This window comes from Perna viridis, chromosome 10, assembly GCF_037379345.1.
Source record: "Perna viridis isolate PV_CMFRI_1.1 ecotype Kerala chromosome 10, ASM3737934v1, whole genome shotgun sequence".
Classification (NCBI taxonomy): Eukaryota; Metazoa; Mollusca; class Bivalvia; order Mytilida; family Mytilidae; genus Perna; species Perna viridis.
In genome coordinates, this window is record NC_142454.1 from 36,576,452 (window position 1) to 36,598,420 (window position 21,969).

Sequence of the window (21,969 nt, forward strand, 5' to 3'; positions counted from 1 at the left end):
GGAAATGATGTATGCATTTAGGATTTGATTGTTTGTATTTTTAATGCAGACGTCATGTTTTTTTTTGGGGGGGGGAGTCTGGTCGAGATATGAGCGATATAACAACACGTAAAATAACACTGCATTAGCAGCAAAATAAATTATAATATGAGTATGATTAGCCAAACAGTTAGTTTTGTTTCTCACAGGCAAAACCTAAAATCGTATTATTCCAAAAAGGAGATTCACATTTTGGTAGAAAATGACAAAAATCCTGATGATGGAGACACAATAATTTCTGAATTTAACTTTCTCATGATGAGTGTTTTACCTTCCCATTTTTCATAAACTGTCTTATTCACTTTTCTGTTATGGACAAGAAGGGCACAAAATTGTCAAAGAAGTATCCATTTTCTTACAGTTTTTGATTCCATCAAAAGTTTTGTAAGCTGCAAAATATTGCAAATTGAGGACTTGTTTATTTCACACATATTGGTGCAAAAATATTTAGTTGGATCAACAATGTATGGATATATTTCGTACGAACTATATATATGGTATGATTTTAGGTTTGCTTTAAGGGATGGAACTTTCTGTATTCAAATTAAATTTGAAATAGTTGATAATACATGGCTATCGCTCTGTAGTTATATTGCTGATGTCTTGACCAATGGGAATATATCAGACTTCTTGTAACACATTCTGTACATTTGCATTAAAATTTCAAGTAATCACGGCCTAATTGCATATGCCATTCCAAAAATACGTCATTTCTGACTATATAATTTTGAGCCATTTATGTTTCATAACATCCACATATATAGGACGTGGCTGAAGATCTATCCCATTAAACGGTGTTGCTACCTTCCATAACTGCCCTTTTTGTATGAAAGATTTCATTCAAAATACTTTTAGTCCTCAGAAATGACCTACTATTGACTTTTTCCACAGATTGACAGAAACAGCCAGATTATTACGGAATGTTTTTTCTCGATCACCAAGCAGAATGATGGCCAATCCAGACCAACCACGTAAGTTGCAATGTTTACTATATAGTTCACATTTTGATAAAATTCTTTTAATTCTTGGGTACCAATTTTCCTGCTAAGTATGAATGCTATGATTTTCAATGTTTTTCTTACAATGTAGGATATTTAAGTAGTGGTTAAAACTAACACAATTAAAGTTAGACCCAGTACTTGTTCCCTTCAGTCACAGGATCTAACAACACTACATAGGACTATCTGTTCAGGTTAACATTCTTGTCAACCAATCAGATTTCTACTTTCATGATTGTGGAAGCATACAATGAAAGGAAAAACCTAAGTATGCCAAAAGGGTAATCTGAACAGAAAGTAGAATGTATTTGAGTGACTATTCTTTTGTGTTTTGGTTATGAGATGCATTTTTGAGGTAAATTTGTGTCATATTATTCAAATTTTTATGTACTGTGAAAGTACTATTGTTGGTGGGACACTAATTTTCATGGTTTTCGTAGGTAGGGCAAACCACAAAATTTGGTTCCCAAAGAAAAGAAGATTTCCATTGATGCGGTTACTGAAAATCTCAAAACCATGAACTTGTGTTTCTTCTCTTATCCACGAAAATTGGTATCCACAAATTAAAGTACTTTCAAAGTATTAATTTTTTCATTTTGTCATTAATAGTGTTAGAAACTTAATTTTTGGTCAACATAGACCCACCATAATTTTATATAGACCGCACTGTAGATTTCAAAGGAAATTGAGTCGATTTCATCATAGACCTGCTTGATTTTACATAGACTCGGTCCTTGGTCTACTGCTAATTTCTTTCACTGCATTAAAGTAGAAAAGTTGGTACCTGGAAGCAATTTACCTTTAACAGTTAGTGTTCATTGTCTATAATCTATAAACTTGAATTGTATGTGCTTGTTGATTAGAAATATATATTCATTGTTATTATTTGTATATGTTTTATAAGCTAGTATTATGTTTTTTTCTTTGTAAGTTTTAATTATTAACTTGGCTTTTGATTTTCTAAACATCTTATGTAATGTTTAAATTCCAGTCTTGTGAAAGATTAATCAAGGGAACTTAAATTCTAAGTTCTGTTTTTCAAATGTTCTTTTTAATATTTGTAAAAAATGTATTTACAGGAAACTATTTTTGTTTTAATGAGATTTGAAGTATTTTTTTTTCAAAGCAACATAAAATATTTGAGTATTGTGACCAGTAGGTTTTCTCCAGTTATTTCCCTTTTAAATGTCAAAGACGTGATGCCTATTTTGCTGCTAGGGCAATCAAGTTATTAAAAAGTCTTACATGCATAAAAAATAATTATTGCTAATGCTAATGCTAATTTGTGTTTTTACTTTAAATTTGAGAAGCTTCAACTGCATCATGGGAAAAAAAAACAGGAGTTATTTCCTGAATCTTTATATACTGTATATTCAAGTTTCATTATGCAAATTCAATATCCTAGCTATTTAATATCACGACTAACTTTCTAACATGTTTTCCATATTAAAGGGACTTAATCCCACCAACTTATTATTTAAATTGCTGACAACTTCAACCAAATTGAAGTATCAGGTTTTCATTTTTCATTTTTGGTTGGGTTGTAATTGGTTAAATCAGCCTATAGAAGGGTAAATATTGGTCAGGCGGGTATGTTGGCAGGGTAAATATTTTTTAGACATTTCTTAGCAACTATAAACCACAGTCTTTAGATATTTTGTTTGCAACTTCAGTATGAGGTACCGTATATTTCTTCTTCCTGTTTATGGCAACCCGGCCATTTCTGTCTTTGACCCATTTTGTGAGACCTAAAACTGGATAAATATTAAATTTTGTTGTATAACAGAAGCTGTTGTGAGATATTCAATAAGAGGTGTAACCAGACAGTGTGAGTAAAGTCTTGATGGGACTCACAAAATTGTTCACTTTAAGTTTAAAAAAAAATTACTGCATCATTATAAGTCAAAATATTCACATATTCTCACAAATGAGTTTATTGCTGATGTTTTATGGATGTTTTTTTATATACAAAACCTTTATTTTAAGTTACGAATTTCAGTTTATTTTGACTTGTTTTAGTTATTTACTTTTCTAGATAGGGCCTTCAATTAAACTAACAATTAATAACTGTTAGTACTAGGGTCTGTGTTACTTGCATCAAAAGGTTGAACAAGTTTATGACATCTGACCTTACAGTCCTGAACTGATGGTGCTACCTTTTTAATGGATTAATGACCAATTGTTAACGGATTAATGATGAATTGAAAACCTATGAATGGTGATTGTTGTCATAATGATTTCTTTTATGTAAAATAACAGATGATTGATTCATGTAAATTTAGAAATATTCATTGGAAATACTGCTATTGTGAATTACTTTGAATTTAAAATATAAAATTAATGTTATGTATTTCATTAGAAAGAAAGCAAAAGTAAAAGAAAAGTAGGTTCAGTGAGTTTCTTAAAAAAAAACAATCTGTAAAATTCTTGAACCGATCAGCATTTTCAGAATGTAAAATAGAAGCAATCATAGATGAATGACTGATCTGAAACTGATCTTTGATTGATGACATATTTCAAGTATAGTTGTATGAATAGGTTGAGGTATTGTTATAAAATCTGAGTACTGCATCTTTTTTTCACAAAATAATGTTTCTTTTAATGTTTAATTGTTAAAATCTGTCAAGGTAATCCTGCAATGATAATAAAAAAAACCCTTTAAACTTAAAAAAAAAAAACTAAGGCTGAAGTTTTGGTTTAAATTTGGTTTTAATAGGGTTATAAATCTTAATTCAGACATGTTTTCCTGCCTTGTCAGGCAATAGGGTTATAAAATCTTAATTCAGACATGTTTTCCTGCCTTGTCAGTTGATAAGGTTATAAATCTTAATTAAGACATGTTTTCCTGTCTTGTCAGGCAATAGGGTTATGAATCTTACGACATGTTTTCCTGCCTTGTCAGGCAGTAGGGTTATAAATCTTAATTCAGACATGTTTTCCTGTCTTGTCAGGCAATAGGGTAATAAATCCCAATTAAGACATGTTTTCCTGCCTTGTCAGTTGATAAGGTTATAAATCTTAATTAAGACATGTTTTCCTATCTTGTCAGGCAATAGGGTTATGAATCTTACGACATGTTTTCCTGCCTTGTCAGGCAGTAGGGTTATAAATCTTAATTCAGACATGTTTTCCTGTCTTGTCAGGCAATAGGGTAATAAATCCCAATTAAGACATGTTTTCCTGCGTTGTCAGGCAATAGGGTTATTAATCTAAATTCACTCATGTTTTCCTGTCTTGCCAGGCAATAGGGTTATAAATCTTAATTCTTACACGTTTTCTTGCCTTGTCAGGCAATAGGGTTATTAATCTAAATTCACTCATGTTTTCCTGTCTTGCCAGGCAATAGGGTTATAAATCTTAATTCTTACACGTTTTCTTGCCTTGTCAGGCAATAGGGTTATTAATCTTAATCAAGACATGTTTTCCTGTCTTGCCAAGCAATAGGGTTATAAATCTTATGACGTGTTTTCCTGTCTTGCCAGGCAATAATGTTATAAATCTTAATTCAGACACATTTTCCTGTCTTGGCAGGTGATAGGATTTTAAATCTTAATTAAGACATGTTTTCCTGTCTTGTCAGGCAATAGGGTTATAAATCTTATGATGTGTTTTCCTGTCTTGTCAGGCAGTAATGTTATAAATCTTAATTCAGACACATTTTCCTGTCTTGGCAGGTGATAGGATTGTAAATCTTAATTAAGACATGTTTTCCTGTCTTCCCAGGTAATAGGGTTATACCTACTAAGGAATTATGTTCTTGTTAAGGTTAGTTTTAGTTTTGTTGTCCCTGTGTTGATTTTGTTTCTGGCTTAAAAATCTGATGAAAAATTAATTATGCAATGAAAGTACCCCAGTAGTTAGTTATTAGTTAATAAAACATAGGTGAAATATATTGAATTCCTTGCCCTAAGAGTAGAGTCACATATGAAAACTAAAAACAATGACATTCTTCTGCCCATTTTACCAATGGCTTATTTCTAAATTCAAGCTATTGATAATTGCCATGTTAAGTATTTTTTTTTCATTTTTATTAGTATTTATTGGTTAGTCGTTTGTTGTGTCAATATTAAAGTAAAAGCAATGAATCGTGTTCAGTTATTTTTTTTTGTGTGTGTTCACAAGTGTGAATGACTTTGGTTTCTTATATTTTATGTACAATTATTTGGTGATGTTTTATGTTTTCTGTTTTATGTGTGTGTGTGTGTGTTATTGTTTTTATTTCTCTAATTTTGAGCAGCACCTTCTCCCACACCATCACGTAAGTTTCACAGATTGTCCTATATCTTAACCTTTATATTTGCATGCTAGAATAAGATGCATGATTCAACAAATTGAGGCCCCTTTAAGGGGGATAATAATATCAAAACATTCATCAATAATAAGTATTTACAGCAATATATTAATGCCGGCATTTAAATTGAAATGATTTTGATATGACTGTTTGAATTTTATCTTTCAAGCTCTGACAAAGTATTTTTTTCACAATAATGTTTTTTTTTTTAAAAAGTAAAAACAAAATAATTTGTGAAATAACAAAGAAGATAAAAAAATACACTGGTACATTAACTACGAAGATTTTGGTTGAAGCCTGTTATATACAGTGGAAACTGTCTAAACCAACCTATTTTGGACTTTAAGTTGGTCCAGTTTAGGACTGTATTTAGTTTAATTATCCGAGTACAAATTGCATTTAACATGATATAAAGGGGCTTTCATACCTGTCTGGTTTAAACAGGTTTTGGATTATTCAGGGGTCAGTTTAGACAGGTTTCACTGTGTATTATAGTAGAGATATTATTCGGAGTCTCTCTGGTATTTACCTGTTACATGCATAAATTGAGATATTTGGAATCTCTCAGATATTTACCCTACATTTTAAAAAATAATACGTAATATGAAATAGACATGAAAATGAATGCCACAGTTTCAAACAGTATTTCCTAGCAATAAAGATTCACAGCTAAAATAGTTTTATCTTCACACCTTCTGTTGTAGATGCTTTCATGCATTAAAATTGCTTGTCTGCTTATAGTGCACAAGGCTTGTAATAAAACTAAGGTTATTTATATATTTAAAGGGTCCAGATTTTACTTCGGTAAGCCAAAAGAAATTTGACAATAAACAAGGAATTATTTTGAATTGAAAATATTTTGTTTTTCTTCAAATATGATTCTTTGTCACTTTATCTGAAATCTTCACCGCTAGGACTACAAATCTTGTTAACAGGACAGTTATGAAGAAATTTATCCAATTAATTTTGCAAATTTCTGAAATTCATTAATTTTTTTTTGGTGCACCATGTTTTCCAGGTTTTTAGGGAGTCAATAATCTTCCCTTATTTGGTGTACATATAAAAAAAATGAAATAATCAGTAAAAATAATTCCATCATATGTCATCTCATGTGTTTGTTTCTTTGATTATTACAAAACTTTCTGAGAAAGGATTGTTCTGTTTGTCTGTCTGATACAGCTACTGTTTTCTATAGCTACTGATAGTATAAAGAGACACGCTCATATAAAGTCAAATGTAATGCTCGTATGATAGTCTTACGAGTCTCACATGGACGTTATTCTCCTAAAAATGATATTTCTTTTGAATATGTATATATATATATGTAGTCCATGGATTCAATCAATTAGCATTTACAACAATAAAATATGCATGCTTACTAGAAATGTAATAATAACTAATATATCACTTGGAGAATGGTAGTTCCTTTATACTTTTTTTCTATGAGATATAAATGAATATTTAAAGGTTGCACTTTTAATGGTAACGGCTGGACAATTTGCATGAACCAAATTGTGATTTTCTGAAGTCGAAAAAATATTCTATCAAGCTTGAAAATCCTAGTCCCTCATTTGGTAATAAAAGGGTTGGTGCCTTTACACAAACTACTGAATCAACAACCCCCTAAAATTATATTCAAAATGTAGTACCTTCATTAAGTAATCACCAAACACATAAGGGTACTTAGAATTCACTTTATGATGAGATTAAGGCTTGTTACATTTTAACCAAATGGAAGAATTTATTTTGAAGGTATTGTTAAATTTTAACTTTTGTGATTTAAAATTGATAAGTCTGACTCAAATTTATTTTCTTTATATTAACAGATGGTTTTGCCTTTTCACAAGAAGAACATGGTGTTATGGGACAGGTATGATTGTATTTGATTCCTAATTATAAGCTTGATAGATCAGGGCAGTTATTTAATTGTATAGCTTTAGTTCAAGTAGCTATGCTGTCTGAGGCTCCTTTTTTTAAGTGGGGGAAAATGTCTGTCCTTATGTCTGTACTTCCTTCCATTATGCAGAGGGCTACACAACTCTTATCTATTACACTTCCTACACCACTGAATGTAATTTAATGAAACTTTTAAATGTATCTTTATTACATGTTCCCATTGTGCACCTCCTATTTTAGATTCTGATCCAAAATAATTTTGAACTCAAAATGTGCATGTTATCAAAAGGGGAAGGATGTACCAATTTAGTATTTCTAACAGTTTTTCTGGTTTTATATTACTTGGTTGTTGCATGAAATTTTCCAGAATACCAATCATGGTAAAATCCTGCAATAAACAAGTTGTGTACTTACAAAACCTATGAAAAGTTGAGTTATACCATTTTTCAAAATTATGGTCTTGATCAGCAGGAAAAAAGAAACATTAATTTTATATCAAATTCCTGTTTATTTCATTCTATTTTGATGATTTTCCAGATGATTAACTGTGTTCTTCTCTCTGATATGATGACATATTTATACCCCCTCCTTGCAAAGTAGGGTGTATATATTAACCCTTGTCATGCTACACCCGGAACTTTTTAGGATTGGACCTGGTTCCACTGTATTGGATCTTAATCTTAGTTTAGGAAAGTGCAATTTGTGTCCATCTGCAAGCAGCATGACTGTGCTTTAAAATGGGGCTATCTGATGTAGAGTTTGTTAAAAAACAATGACTTGAAAGTGAAAAGAAGAGGTCACAAGTTTCCGCTGTTGAAAAAAATGATATTTTTTTAGGGATAGGGTTCATTTCTGGGACCCTCACCAGTACAGAATTAATCTGTAGTACTCTATTTTGCCTGGAAACTAAATAAGAATGATTTCTGTCAACACCATTTGTATGTCAACCCCTTGTATTGTCTACTTCTGGTTTTAGGCCAAACAGAAGCCAAAAATTGGAAAAAATCCTTATTTTTTCACATAAGTGACCCTTCAGGGGACTTCCGACCCCCCACTCGTGACTGTAAATCAACAAAAATGACCTTTTTCAATTGACAGACCCATTTTTCCTTGTTGGCCTAGGCACCCTCTCACCACCTCCTCACCCTATTCAACCCACCCCATGATCACCCATCTTTATTTTATATATAACTATCAGCATCAGTACCATTGTACAGCTAATTTGCATATAATTTGCATAAGTTTGCAAAATATTGAAATCTAGACTTTCGTTCAGAAATGCTCAGCACGGCAAGGGCCATTAGGATAATCAATTGGAAAGAGTGAATTACCAAAATATAACCACAAGTGCCGAAGAATGCCTGGATGTAACAAGTGTATGAACTTGTTCTGTGCACGAGTTAAATCTTTATGCAGTCTTGGCACAAGTGGTCATATTTTGGCTATACACGATAACCAATTGATTATCCTATTTATTATATAGATTTCTTCCATTATTCATTGCTATTTTCAATATGAATTGTATATTTTGTGAATGGCGGATTGATATTCATGTTGTGAAGTTTTGGCGGGAGAAAGTGTGAAAAGGAAATTGCTGAATTTATTTCACAGTGTTAATTATCGATTTTGTTTTACACAGGGAACATTGGGTGAATCACTGCTATCTATATAATAATGATAATTTCTAACTTGTTACTTTTGGTATATCTTGTAGGCTGAGTTAATCCGATATTATGACACATCTAAGCAGAAACCTGAGGGTCTTTAAAGGTGTGGCTCAGGGACCAGATGATGGGAAGTGTTTGTATGTCTCTGCTTACTCAAGATTCAGAGTTGTTGCTGGAATGAATTTTCAACTGATAATCACAATAATCAGATATAAAACAGAAGAAATCAGATTTCAGAATGTTTATTGTTTTTTTGCCAATAGTTTTTTTCTATTTATAGATAATGATGTCAAACATTGCATAAAGTCCAATAATGAAAGGGTTAAAGTTGAAAAAAAGTTAAGATTGAATATTGAACCAGAATAATTTCAGAGTATTTTTAAATCTATCATGGCCTTTCCCCTCCTCCATTTCATTGTTGCTAAAAAAAGCATATGAAAAATTGATATTGGCATGAGGATTAGTTTTCATGAAGAAGTGTTTTTCTCAAATTTTGGCTCAAGTTTGTAATTTCAACCAAGCTGGTTGGTTAGAATAAGACCTGAAGAAATATTTAGGAAACTCATCCCTTAAGATTCTCAAATATCACAACAGTTGATAAGATAAGTTTTGATAGATTTTTAAGTCAAAACAACCTTTTTTTTTCATTTACATTCAGTCATTAAGCATGCTGTATCATGTTCCAAACATGAAGTGAAAGGTGTATCCCTCCAGGTATACAGGGTACTGCACTGAAGTATAAGTCTATGTAAGAATCAGGCTGCTAGTGATACTTATGAAAGTAATATGGAACATTTTATTGGTGAATACATTCAACAATCTAGAAAATACTTGTTTACTCTTGATATTGTGTGTAGTGCTGAGAAAGAAGTGTGAAGAGAAATTACAACAACTAAAATAGTTCACTCCATGGGATAGGGTTGGTCTAATTTAGTTTCCCTAGATTAAATAACCATTACCTGATGAACTGCCATAGGTAGTGATCTGAGCTATTAACCAGGAAATTTGAACTTTCTATAGTTTCATAGGTATCTTAGTTCAAATTTGATAGAAAATTTAAATGTCCATCATAATTGTCCAGATAAGTTTATCAGGTGATTGTCTTTTAACCAATGTATGACCAAGTCTATTTCCTGTAACATGATTAATTTTGACTACAAATGTTAGGAATAAAATGATGAGAAAATTTTTCAACTTGTGTCAGTCAATTTTCAAATGATAGAATCTCCTTTCATCTTCTTGGATTTTTACTATTTTTTAGGTTTATTGAATGTATTTCAGCAATTATAACTTCTGCACTCTTTTAGATGCATCACTGTTAATCTAAAATCTGCCTGATTCCTGCTCTGATCTGTACTTAAGTTATGTGTGTTTTATTTTATCTTATGTGGCCTCAAAGGTATACATCTACATCCTCAGCAATGCATTATTTATTGAGAAATATACTACAAAAGTAGGCATTCTAACTTCTGTAAATATGAATTTATTTTGATGAATTCAGTAAATAATTTACTTTTCATTTTTGTTTTTCGTACTGTTATTTTTTAACTGTAGAAAGCATTTAAATGTTAATTCGATGTGTGTGTCATTTTTGACACTATGAAAGATAACAATGAAATTTGAATAATATTTAAGGAATGACTGTTATATTTTTTTGGTCTATAAAGAAGTAACCTCAATCACATGGTGCGCACTAAATAACCTGCATAGCAGGTTTTTTTCATGTGTCCACCACGGGCATTGCGGTTATTTCAAATAGACTGAAAAAACATAACAGTCATCCCTTATAATTTGATTTAAGTACCAAAATTCAAGAAGTAAATCATTAAAAAAGTCATTACAAAATTTTGTCTATGAGGTGATAAACAAAATTTTTTACCCAATCAGAAACCGTGTTACTTCTGAAATTAAATATTTATGTTTTAACATAACAAATTTTGGCAAGTTGTAATAAGTTGTAATAAGGGCTGTTGATGTCATACAAATGAATGCTTACGAAATAGTCTTGATATAAAAGTAATATTCAATGAGCTATTTATAATATGGTTTTTAATGAACTGTTGCTTTTAGAGGCTTAATTTATTCAGGTGCATTTGGTTCTAGTCAGCTTTGTTAATGAGAATTATAGTGCAGTATTTAAAAACTTGTGCATATATATATGTATATATATGATTTAATGTTTATTTGATAGGCATTCTCTGTCTTTCCCATGTACAGACAATTTTTTTAGTAGCCATTTAAAAGTACCCAGTAAACATTTTAGGAATAGAGGAATTTTTAGACAACTTGATAATCAGTAGATTGATAATCAAACACTGGCTAGACATTTTTTTTTAAAGTTAAAGCCAGATATTCTGGAGGTAGACCAATGCTAAGAGGCATAACTCATATAAATATCATTGGAATGTTTGTGTAAAGCATTCTACATCAATATGATATAAGCATAAATGTAACTTGGATTGATTTCATTCTGTTTCAAATGAAAGCTTGATAGTCTTTGGGGAAATTGAATATGATACAAACATATCACTGATTTCAAGAGTTATGCCCTAGGTCTACCTCCCTAAATCTATCTTTAACCACAGTTTTTGTATAAGTCCTTTATGATAGTCTGAAGGTCAGTATTTTTTAAATTTTGAGAGGCTTACTTTTCATTATAATCTACTGTAAATACAAGAATTATTGTAATGTTTTTATTATTGCAAAACATATGACTGACTTAACTTTAAATTAAACTAAAACATGATAATCTTCTGACCATTTTTGATGCTGGAGTTTTTTTTCTTCAAAATTGCAAAAAATAAAATAACATTTCCAGCTTAAATTCTATAATTGCTATAATTAATGCATGCAATTTTTTTTCTGAATTTAGTGTATTCTTTGCATTTAATATTCTTTATTCTATACATATATAGAATTTTTTTTTTTCATATACAAATGTACATTTGTAGTTCCCATTGACAATTTTCATGTACATGTGATTGTTTTTGTGTACTTTGTTGAATTAATTCATCTGAAACATAAGAAAAATACAAGTAGGTTACTTGTGAGTTGATTCATTAGAATCAGAAAGAACATCTCTGTAGATGTTGGTAGTGGTTTCAGGAAATAAGGTATTTATTTTTTTTTGGCATTCATTGTGAATTACTGGTAACAGGAATCAAGGTATTCATTACTTGGGCCTCAATCAGATTACAGATAGTAAGAAACAGTGTCTTTATTTGTCTGGCATTCATTGTGAATTACTGGTAGCAGGAAACAAGGTATACATTTATTGGGCCTTTGTTGTATTACTGGTAGCAGAAAATAATGTATTCATTTGTTTAGCCTGAGATATGTTGAATACTTGTGGTTTATTTCAACTTCTTTACATTAATTTTTTCAATCTTAAAAATCAGTGATTTTTCTTTTGTGGAGCAAATTGAGTATTTTGGTCTCCTGAAAATTTCATTTTTCCATGCCTGTTTTCAAAGGACACATTTTGGAATGCATTTCATGTTGTTATTTGTTTTCGTAGTTAGGCCATAATAAATAAAAAATCCTAGATTCTCATCCAACTTTCCTGAAAAATTCGGGGGGTAATTTTATTTTTTATTTTTCCTACAGTATCTGTCACACCTGCCATAATCCTAGTGTTGTTATCATCAAATATTTTTGCTTTGTGGTTGATTGTATAGAAAAAGTTCTATCTAAGTATGTGTCCTTACTGCTACACCAGTACCTGTTTTCATCAATTTGGAACCATTTTTCTAAGAAATAGCAGCAAAATTTATGTTTTGCAAACCCGAACTTACTAAGTGACAAGTAACGTAAACCAGTTCTTACAAGACAAAGATTATTTCCAGAAATTTGAATAAAAAAAAAATCAGGGCTCATACTGGGATGAGAATCTAGGAATTTTATTATTAAGACCTTACAGCATTTTGTTGTAATTGGCATTTTCTAAATTGATTTTAGTTATTTGAATTTAATAATTGTGAATTTTTGTGATAGAAATGTAAACTAATGGAAATAAGACTTCTGCAAAAAAAAAAAATCTCTTTTTATGCAGTATATCTCTAACAGCTTCTGTGATAGTTTTTTTTACTTTTTTGTTTTTTAGTTTGTGCTTTCTTCATCTTTTTGTTTCATTTCTAGTGACAATCAAAATTTAAAAGTATTCATGGGTCATTTTCATAATGATTATAAAGGTCCTTTTAATTCAAATCATTAAGTCACCAAACAGGAAATGTGATTTTAACTGGATGGAATTTTCTTATTTCTTTATAGAATGCTTCATAATCCTAAGATTTTTTAAGTGTCCGTTTTTTAAGAAATTTAAGAAGACAACAATAGAATAAGCTACAAATTTACCATGATATTAACTACTAAGTAAAGTCCAAAAGTGAAGTTCAGACATGCTCTGTAGAACTGTAGAATTGTCATTTCCGTAGGATAAAAACAATTGTGTGTTCTTTGTTGTTGTTTTTTTAATCAAAAACTGATTTTTTGGAGATTAAGTTGTGTGGGATTTAACATTGAGAAAATAATTTTGAAATAATGGTTGGATTATCTCTCCCCCCACTTTGTATGGGTTACATTGTTCTTGCTCTGTCAGTCAGTCTGTTGGTCTGTCTGTCACACTTTTGTAAGCATAACTTCATGGAAACTATAACACTAAACACTAAAATTTATGAAACTTTGTGTGTAGTTAAGACTTGATTTGTAGTTGTGCATATTACCAGGAATTTATAATCCACTGAATTTTGTTATAACCCTTTCCTTTGAACTTTGGAATTTGGAGACATACATTTTTAGAGGCAAAAAAAACCCCCCATAATTTTCATTTGGGTTTAAATGTTGATAAAAAAATTATCTATGAAATAAACAAAATTCAATCTTTCAAAAAATTATTGTTTTCACAGTATATGTAAACACATTTGTATAGTATAATCTTGTAAAAGTTGTGTTTCTGTATTAGTCTAAGTAATTTGATTATCTACATAAAGATTGTGTTTTTTTATTACAGTATTTCTTGAAATGTTTCAACTTTTTGTTTGAAGATTTATTGAATTTCTTGGAGTATTACTACATAGGGACTATACTTTTCTGGTGGAAACAGTGTGAAATCCATAGAGTTGGTCCCTGTAAAGATTCATACATGTATCTTGGTAGTACAATACAGTACACTTACTGGGGTTTATAACATTTTCACTTTTCAGGACGGACTTAAATTTCAATTTGATTTTTGATAATCTTCGTATAGGTTGGTTTTATTTTTTACCACAAATGTTACTTTGTAAAAAAATAATTTGGTTCTTTTATGTCACTGATGTTGGTTTGTCTGCTGTCATTGATTTGAATAATTCCAAATTACAATTTTGATCAATAAAAAATTCTTATTTTTTTCCAAATTGATTTTACTAACTGATATTGCCTGATGCAGCAACTAAATCTTTATAAAAATATAAGCTGGTTCACTAAAATTTGTCCACCATGAGCAGGTGAAAAGGTAAGATTAATGTTGGTCACAGTGTACATGTTTAAACGCAAATCCTATATCATCCATATTGTTTTGTCATTAATCAGTGATTTCCTTTATATCATGTAAAGTTTTATTTTCATTATTTTCTTTTTGTTTTGGTTTACTCTTATTGGACTATGACTAATCAGTGATGAGATTTGTTATGATTTATATTTTTTGTATATTTTTATTTTTTCTGATTTATTATGTATAGGAATGGCTACCAACTATGGTATTGTTATTTCTTTAACTTCTAACACAAATAAATGATGAAGTAATATATTTTGTTAACTTTTTATTATTGATTAGAGTTTTTGCAATTCCAATTGGTCTTTATTTGACATCTTATTGAGCATGTATTCTTGCCTTGAAATGTATGAATTATCTATCAAATGAAGTTAAAATACTAGTATAACAAATTTGGCTACCTGAACTTCGAATCATGCATACCCTTCTTGGATGATACATGCAGTTGCAAAGATAAGAATAATTTATACAAATGCTGACAACCCCTTTACACCTAATTTCATTTGAAATATTTTCATTTAGAAACATGTTGTAAAATGTAGATAAGAGATCAAGACAACTAGTTTATCTTCCTTTTTTAGACCACCCCATAAAATGTACTAATATAATGGTATCATGTTGTCTGCAGTGTGGTCAATTTGGTCGTTGCTGTTGTCTGTACACATTTCAAGTCCAGACTATAAATTCAGTATAAATGAATAGATCTTGACCAAATTGAACCACAAGGCACCAAATCACAGTAGGAAGGAGACTAGGATTGATTCTGGGTGTTGTGATTTGAACTCATAAGGAATTAGGGGCCAGAAACAACAAATTCCTGGATGATGTCCGAACAATAACCTCACTCATATCTATTGAAATTGTAACACAAAGTGCCTTACCACAAAAGGAAAACTAGAATTTATCTTGAGGACAGTGACTTAAACCAGGTAGGATTTAATGACCAAAAAGGGAGATCGAAAATTACTATGTCTTATCAGTAACTTGACTGTAAGTAGGTAGATCTGAAATTGTAGTATAAGACGCAATACCCACAAAGAAAGACTGGAGTTTATTATGGTCTGGGGTTCGTGACTTGCTATGTGTTTTAATAATTTAAAAAAAATGAACCACATTGATTTTGGTGGAAATCCTATCCCTTGTTTGATATTAAGTACCTCTTCGTCTAAGAATCGGGCAAAATGTGTATAAGGTGTGGCACATGAAGGAAACACACGGAGATTTCATTGCATTACCAAAGTATTTGAAGTATTATAACCTTCAGAGATAACCGTAAAAGTGCTTGTAAAATTTGTCTTTTAAAATCGTTGATATTGTTAGCGACTTTCTGCACTCGTAATTTCAGTACTTTACATTCGCATATGATCGCATGATTATCTATTAAGCTATGTGTTTACCGTCATAGCTTCATAGTTCTAGCTTCATACAAGATCAAAATGTACCTCTGAAATATTATACCCGTCTGTACGTTTTTTTCTTTTTATGATTGTATAAGGACGGGAAGTTCACATTAAAAGATGAAATGATCATTTAGCAATGAACATTACCCAGTTTCCGATTCAGGGGCTCATTACAGTTGACTAGATAGGTCATGTACATTATCAGGACCCCGATAAGCGACTCAACGGTCTCTAAAAATTGAAACTTGTGAAACGAAAACATTACCCACGTGTCCTGGTAACTAGTTGTTCAGATTGAAAAACATTTGGGTCAACACGGTCATGAAAGAGAAATCATATCAGTGGAACCAAGATTCTAGCGCAAGTCATCCTATTTTAGAGCATATCACATTCGTGCCATTTAGGATATTGAAAGCAAGTCAAAATCAGTAGCATGGAATACTTGACGATTAGCGACTTTGAAGACTTCAGTTTTTGATTAAGGTATTGATAGGTCAAATTAAGTTGAAATGTACTATTGAAAAATGGCCGAAAAATTTTTCCGCAATCTTTCCTTATATGAGCAGTCAAAAATATCTACGTCAAAGATGTTTCAGGATAAATTTGAATAGCTTTCCAGTTGTTTTCTAGATGTATTAAATATATTTGAGGCAAAAAAGACTAAATTGAGAATTATGATTCTTAAACAGAATGGTACTTAAAAAATTGCAATCAAAATTAAGAGCTGTATCAAGTTTTAACGGTATGCCCGTATTTGCCTAAACTGTTCAAGGTTCTACCTCTGCGGTTTAGAACAAAATGTAAAAGAATTGTGACAGTCCCTTCGTCACTAGAAATGATATGATACCAAATTGCTTGTGGATATTGCTTGATTGAGACAGTATTTTTTTTCCCATTTATTGAAAGCTGTATCAGGATTTCCAATATTTCTATATTGATGTATACCATCCAAGTCTTGGACCATCTATCTAGAGGCAATAGTCAGATATCAATGTCATGTTTAATTTCCGTTACTGAAATATACCGTTGTTAGGGTAGCAGAAAACACCGGAAGTTCATTTTGTTTTATCAAAAATTGAAACTGATTATATACAAGATCTTATTACAACTCAATCTACTTCTATGTACACTTTTTCAAAGATGCATTTATCCCAGTAACGTTTTCTATCCCCTCTTAAAAACTGACTTATATAAAGTTATTATTTTACCAAATCAGTCGTGGTTATGTAGTCTCCGAAAAGGAGTAGGTGGGGAATCGACTTGTATTGATGGAGTAGGTGGGGAATCGACTTGTATTGATTGATTGATTATTGGGGTTTAACGCCCGAGCAGCAATATTTCAGGTATTATATTCAGGCGATGAACATGAAGTGGATGATAAAATGAACATGATGATGAAATGAAAAAAAGGGATGGGACAAAAGGATAATAGGGTCGACAAATTTTGATTGCCACAAGATAAAAGGGAGGGATGCATGGGTAGGGTCGGACAATTTAGCCTCCTATGGCGGAGAACAAAGGTTCCCACTCCTATCGAATATCACAGCAGGGTTCCTTTAACGTGTGAGGAACGTGGCATCTTTCCCAGCACGGTGCACCACTATGGTTTGCGGTCAAGTTTTTCGTATTATAGCCTGACATACCCAGCATATAACACGCCAGGGGTACCCTGGGGCACACAACCCAGTCGCTCTGTGGGCAGAGCGTCTAGCCCCCGGCTATGTTACTGGGCACTACTTAGTCGCCTTTTACGACAGGCTTAGCGCTGCTGCAGGTTTATTCTTTTGACACCGGCACCTGCACGGGGCATGTATATTGCTCCAGTTGAAAAGCAAATGAAACAACACTACAATTCACCAAACCCTGTAATTGTGTTTTCAATAATTACTAAACTTATTTCATAAATAAACTCATTGGATCTGTTTCCGGTCTGTTTATCTGTATTGTTGATTAGTTTATATCAACATTAAAGTCACTGATATAACTCCAACCACTAACTAGGGAGGGTAAATCTTCACAAATAGTTTGTTTGGGATTATTTGAATAGTGGAGTGCGCACCAATATCGACGTTCATAAACCAGTTTACTTCAAAATTACCTGGTTTGCTATACAAAAAAAAAAAACACGAACAAATCAGGAAGTTTTTTTTTAAATCAAATTAAATTATATTCACCTATGTAGTGCATATCTGATGAATTAATGAAACTATAAACTCATATTATACCCTTATTGAATAATTACAAATGTTCATGATGATATACAAAACAAAAATAAAAACAAACAAACAAACAAAAACAAAAAAAACAAAGGAATGCGACAATTTAAGCGTCGCTAGAGACGTCTCTCTCTTTATCAATATTCATATTGTATTTCGATTCATTTTCACTGGCCGATCTCGGAACCACTTTTAGTTGGACAATTTTGTTAATTTCGCACAAAGTTTGGACAAGAAGAGCAAATGATAGCCTGGAAAATCTTATTTTCTGAAACCTCTTTTCAAAATCTCAAAAACCATTCCAGATCTTTATATTCAAGCATAAAAGTAAAGAACCGAAGCTGAATTCTGTGAAGATAAAATAATGATCAGCTGCCACAAAAACGCAGAAATTTGAAGTAAAAAATATCAAAGATAAAATATCTTTCCTTCCCTGTACAAAAATACCGGCTTTCTTTTATTGAAAATGCATAAATAATTGCCGTTTTTAGTGTTGTCTCCGGCGTTTCCTTTTATATAAGGCGTTCTTTGCTGACAGATCAAGTACAAAATCTGCTATTTCAAAAATGGTCATGACACTGGCACCGATGAAAAGTCCCATAGATCCTCCAATATCGCCTGCAAGTAGAAAAGTTCAAATAAACTTCACTTAAATGAATAATAATTAGATGTAATTTTAGTTAATTGTGCAAGGTTTTAACTTTATCTAAGAAAGATCATTTTAAGAAAGGAATATATAGCAGTAATCCATATTGGTATCAGAAGGACAAAGGAGAAATAACAGAAAAAAGCACAGATCGAGCGGTATACGAGAGAGATAGACAAATTAAATTGTCTATTGCACATTTTGCACATTTACGCTAAGTATGCACTTACATAATAAGGCAAAAATGTCGTATGCTTCCTGTTGTTCAATTTCTTCATAACTGAGTTCTCGGTAGAAAACATCTATTTGTAGGAAGTTTTCCCTGTAAAAACAAAATACATTAAAATGTGACGTGCAAGTTCTTTTTTTGTTATCCGAAAGCGTTCAAAACCGCAGCTAAGTGCATTAAGGTTGCTGCTTCATGGCTTGTTGCGTTTTTGTCCATTATGAAATCAGAAGATTATGACATATTTCAGTTAAAATTGGGAAATATTATATTATATAATATATTTTGTCTTTTCTGAGGAGACACACTTTTGAATTCAAAATCTGAAGAGTGCGGGCTTTGCAATATTACAAGGTCACCAGAATACTCTGCGTGTATTGTGGTGTTTTGGTGAAAAAAGTTTACAGCGAGTAATACATTTAACTTCATGAAACAGATGAGATCTCTTCTTGATCATTTCAAAGGCGTAAAATATGTGTCTGATTTAAGGGAGTAGTCCTAGGGTAAGGGACATAACTCATGAAATCATTGATATATTTGTATTATATTCAATTTCACCAAAGCCTCTCAAGCTTTCGTTTGAAACAGAATAAAATGAATCCAAGTTAATTAGATGCTTACATAGGATTGATGTAAAATGCAGAATACAAACGTAGCAATGATTTTGAAGAGTTGTGTCCCTTACCGTAGGTCTACCTCCTTATGTTTAAAAGACAGAGAATAAGTCCTGAAATTAGGGCGTAACCCACGATTGGAGTACTTCCCCCTCAAAAGGTGTTTTTTTTTTTACCACTTAAGAAATTGAAAAGTTTGGAAAATTTCAGCTATAAGTCGGATTATTTATTGTATTTGAAGTATTTTTTTCTGAAATAAAAAACACACGTTTGAATTTAATATCTAAAGGTGTTTAAAAGATCCCACCATGTATTACATTGGTATTACTCCAGACGAGGTAGGGGTAACTCTAATTTCAGACGTGGTTAAATCTCTGTGTCATTTGTCCAGTTAACTACCTAAGGAAGTTCATCAGGTAATAATCACAGTAATATAACAGAGGAAATACTACAGCGAAACCTGCCTACACCGAACCCTATAAAATCCGAACTCTGTCTTAACCAGTCCCTCTATACCTATTAAAATTGTACCAGTTTTTAACTCAAAAGGGGTTCCTGTAATTTTTCTAATCAATCTATAACTCTGTGTTACCTCAAAAAATGATCATCTATTTTTGTACTGGCTCTAAACTCCTTCATATGATCTCTTAATGTCTCAAAACTACTCGCTAATTTTTTGTCGACGTTTCCAACAATTGGACGCAAAGCATTTATGTTTCTAGCTTCAGTGATTTCAATATTTGTACTGTTTTGTAAAGCCGTCCAGTTAACAAGAAAATTCCAATATCCTCTATACTCATAATAGTCCTGCATGTCTTCATCTAGAATTATATCTTGCCATATATTACTAACTCGAATAACAAGGGCTGTTAAACCATCGTAAATATTTTGGCCTCGATTTCGAATTTCTTGGAAGATGGCGTCGCAACGTGAAATTTGCTTTAGAAGTAATTCTGACAAAACGTAATTGGACAAACCCTTTTTGGTTATTGTAGAATTTGGTAGTGGATAATCTTTCAAATAACTTAGAAAAGACTTTATATACAAAAGTTCAAACTGTGAACTATTGTTTATGGAGTCTTTGAGATTACCAAGGTTGTTCATTATGAACTCTCTAGTACTCATATAGTCCGATATATTTTGTTGAAATTTATCCAGCCTTTTTTCTAATATCACAAGGGGGCGCTCTATACATTCCATGTAAAAAACGCTTTTACTGTGATAAAAATCCTCACAATTGTCGATATATAAGTTCTTTGCAGTTTCAAATCTTGAAATGTTAAATGTCTGAGTCAGATTAACTTCCATCAATATATTTATAAATTGTTGAAGGCTTTTCTGTATTTGAATAATGTCTGACTTGAATCGAGATCCGTATCTTCGAGCATAGCTGTTGTGAACCAATGAATCCGCTAGCAGCTTTTTCGGTGTAATAAACTCATTACGTTCTCTCATTATATTCTCAAATCTGTACCTAAATATTGGTGTCCCATTTTGATATGCATTATAGAGTTGAGTTACATTAGCTAAAGCTCTATCCGCAGTCTCGACTTGACTGAGAATTGCATCGCGGGTAAGTGTATAAATTGATGCACGCACAGAAGAATCAAACATATCAGCAGACGATAAATGTTTTAAATTTGTTTCAACCATGAACACAAATTCATGGAATCCTACACAAAGATTGGAAAGGGTTCTCTCCTCCATCGCATCTCGTGGTCGTATAAAATTTTTCCTAACGTGATAAATCTGGTATCTATACAGTCGCGTTTTTCTATCCCATGCCTTTTTGTCTGTCACATACCTAGAGTCCATAAAAGTAAGATAGGATGAAATCTTCTTTTCAACTTCCCCGAATTTGGTAAGAACTTCTTTGAATGATTCATCCAGGTTGTTCACTATTTTCATGAACTTATCAACTTTTCGTTTTTCCATCCGATGAGCAACCTCTCGAGAGTTGAGAACCTTTTGTTGCAATAGGTCTGTTGATACCATGGACAGTTTGCTCTCTGCCGAATACTCCGACGTCGATGCGTAGGATACAATGGGATCAAATACCGTATAAAAACATGCTGTTGGGCAGCTACACTGGTCTTGGTGTATATCTCGAAATAATTCTGTAAAGATCAAAATTGCAAGAAATTGATATCTGTTTAGAAATACGCAAATGTATCAGAAATTGATACTTTTGAAGTTCTTTTGATAGTCACAGTTATCCAAAGAAAAAAGAAAAAAATGCAAAAAAAGGATTTTGCACATTTGCACACGCCAAATATATCTCAAATTTGGTATTATTTGAAAAATGATTTTACTTCGTACATTATAAACTAGTTGTAAAGAAAACAAAACCAAAAAAATAAAAAACAAAACAAAACAAAAAACAAACCCCCCCCCAACAAAAAAAAAAAAAAACAAAACAAAAACAAAAAAAAAACAAATAATACAA

At 31.7% G+C, this 21,969-nt stretch overlaps 2 protein-coding genes across 11 annotated transcripts in view; one reads left to right on the forward strand and one right to left on the reverse strand.

Moving 5' to 3' along the window:
• LOC148605632 (putative phospholipid-transporting ATPase IA) overlaps nucleotides 1–14,674 on the forward strand; it is a 76,713-nt gene extending 62,039 nt beyond the window's left edge. For 7 of the 10 annotated variants that reach the window (XM_088548825.1, XM_088548830.1, XM_088548826.1 and 4 more), the window contains 5 exons: nucleotides 931–1,010; nucleotides 5,275–5,295; nucleotides 6,115–6,132; nucleotides 7,155–7,198; nucleotides 8,939–14,674. In XM_088548825.1, the coding sequence (XP_088404951.1) occupies nucleotides 931–1,010; nucleotides 5,275–5,295; nucleotides 6,115–6,132; nucleotides 7,155–7,198; nucleotides 8,939–8,992 (217 nt within the window). In that variant the 3' untranslated portion in view covers nucleotides 8,993–14,674. The remainder of the gene's footprint in view (nucleotides 1–930; nucleotides 1,011–5,274; nucleotides 5,296–6,114; nucleotides 6,133–7,154; nucleotides 7,199–8,938) is intronic. The other 3 variants (XM_088548828.1, XM_088548832.1, XM_088548824.1) reach the window with 2 other exon arrangements.
• A 2,999-nt stretch (nucleotides 14,675–17,673) lies between these two features.
• The window catches only part of LOC148605633 (degenerin-like protein del-10), a 31,741-nt gene continuing 27,445 nt past the window's right edge, over nucleotides 17,674–21,969 (reverse strand). Inside the window, exons 8-10 of the mRNA XM_088548833.1 lie at nucleotides 20,116–21,640; nucleotides 18,914–19,005; nucleotides 17,674–18,655 (exon numbers count right to left, since the gene is read on the reverse strand). Coding sequence (XP_088404959.1) covers nucleotides 18,525–18,655; nucleotides 18,914–19,005; nucleotides 20,116–21,640 — 1,748 coding nt within the window. The 3' untranslated portion in view covers nucleotides 17,674–18,524. The remainder of the gene's footprint in view (nucleotides 18,656–18,913; nucleotides 19,006–20,115; nucleotides 21,641–21,969) is intronic.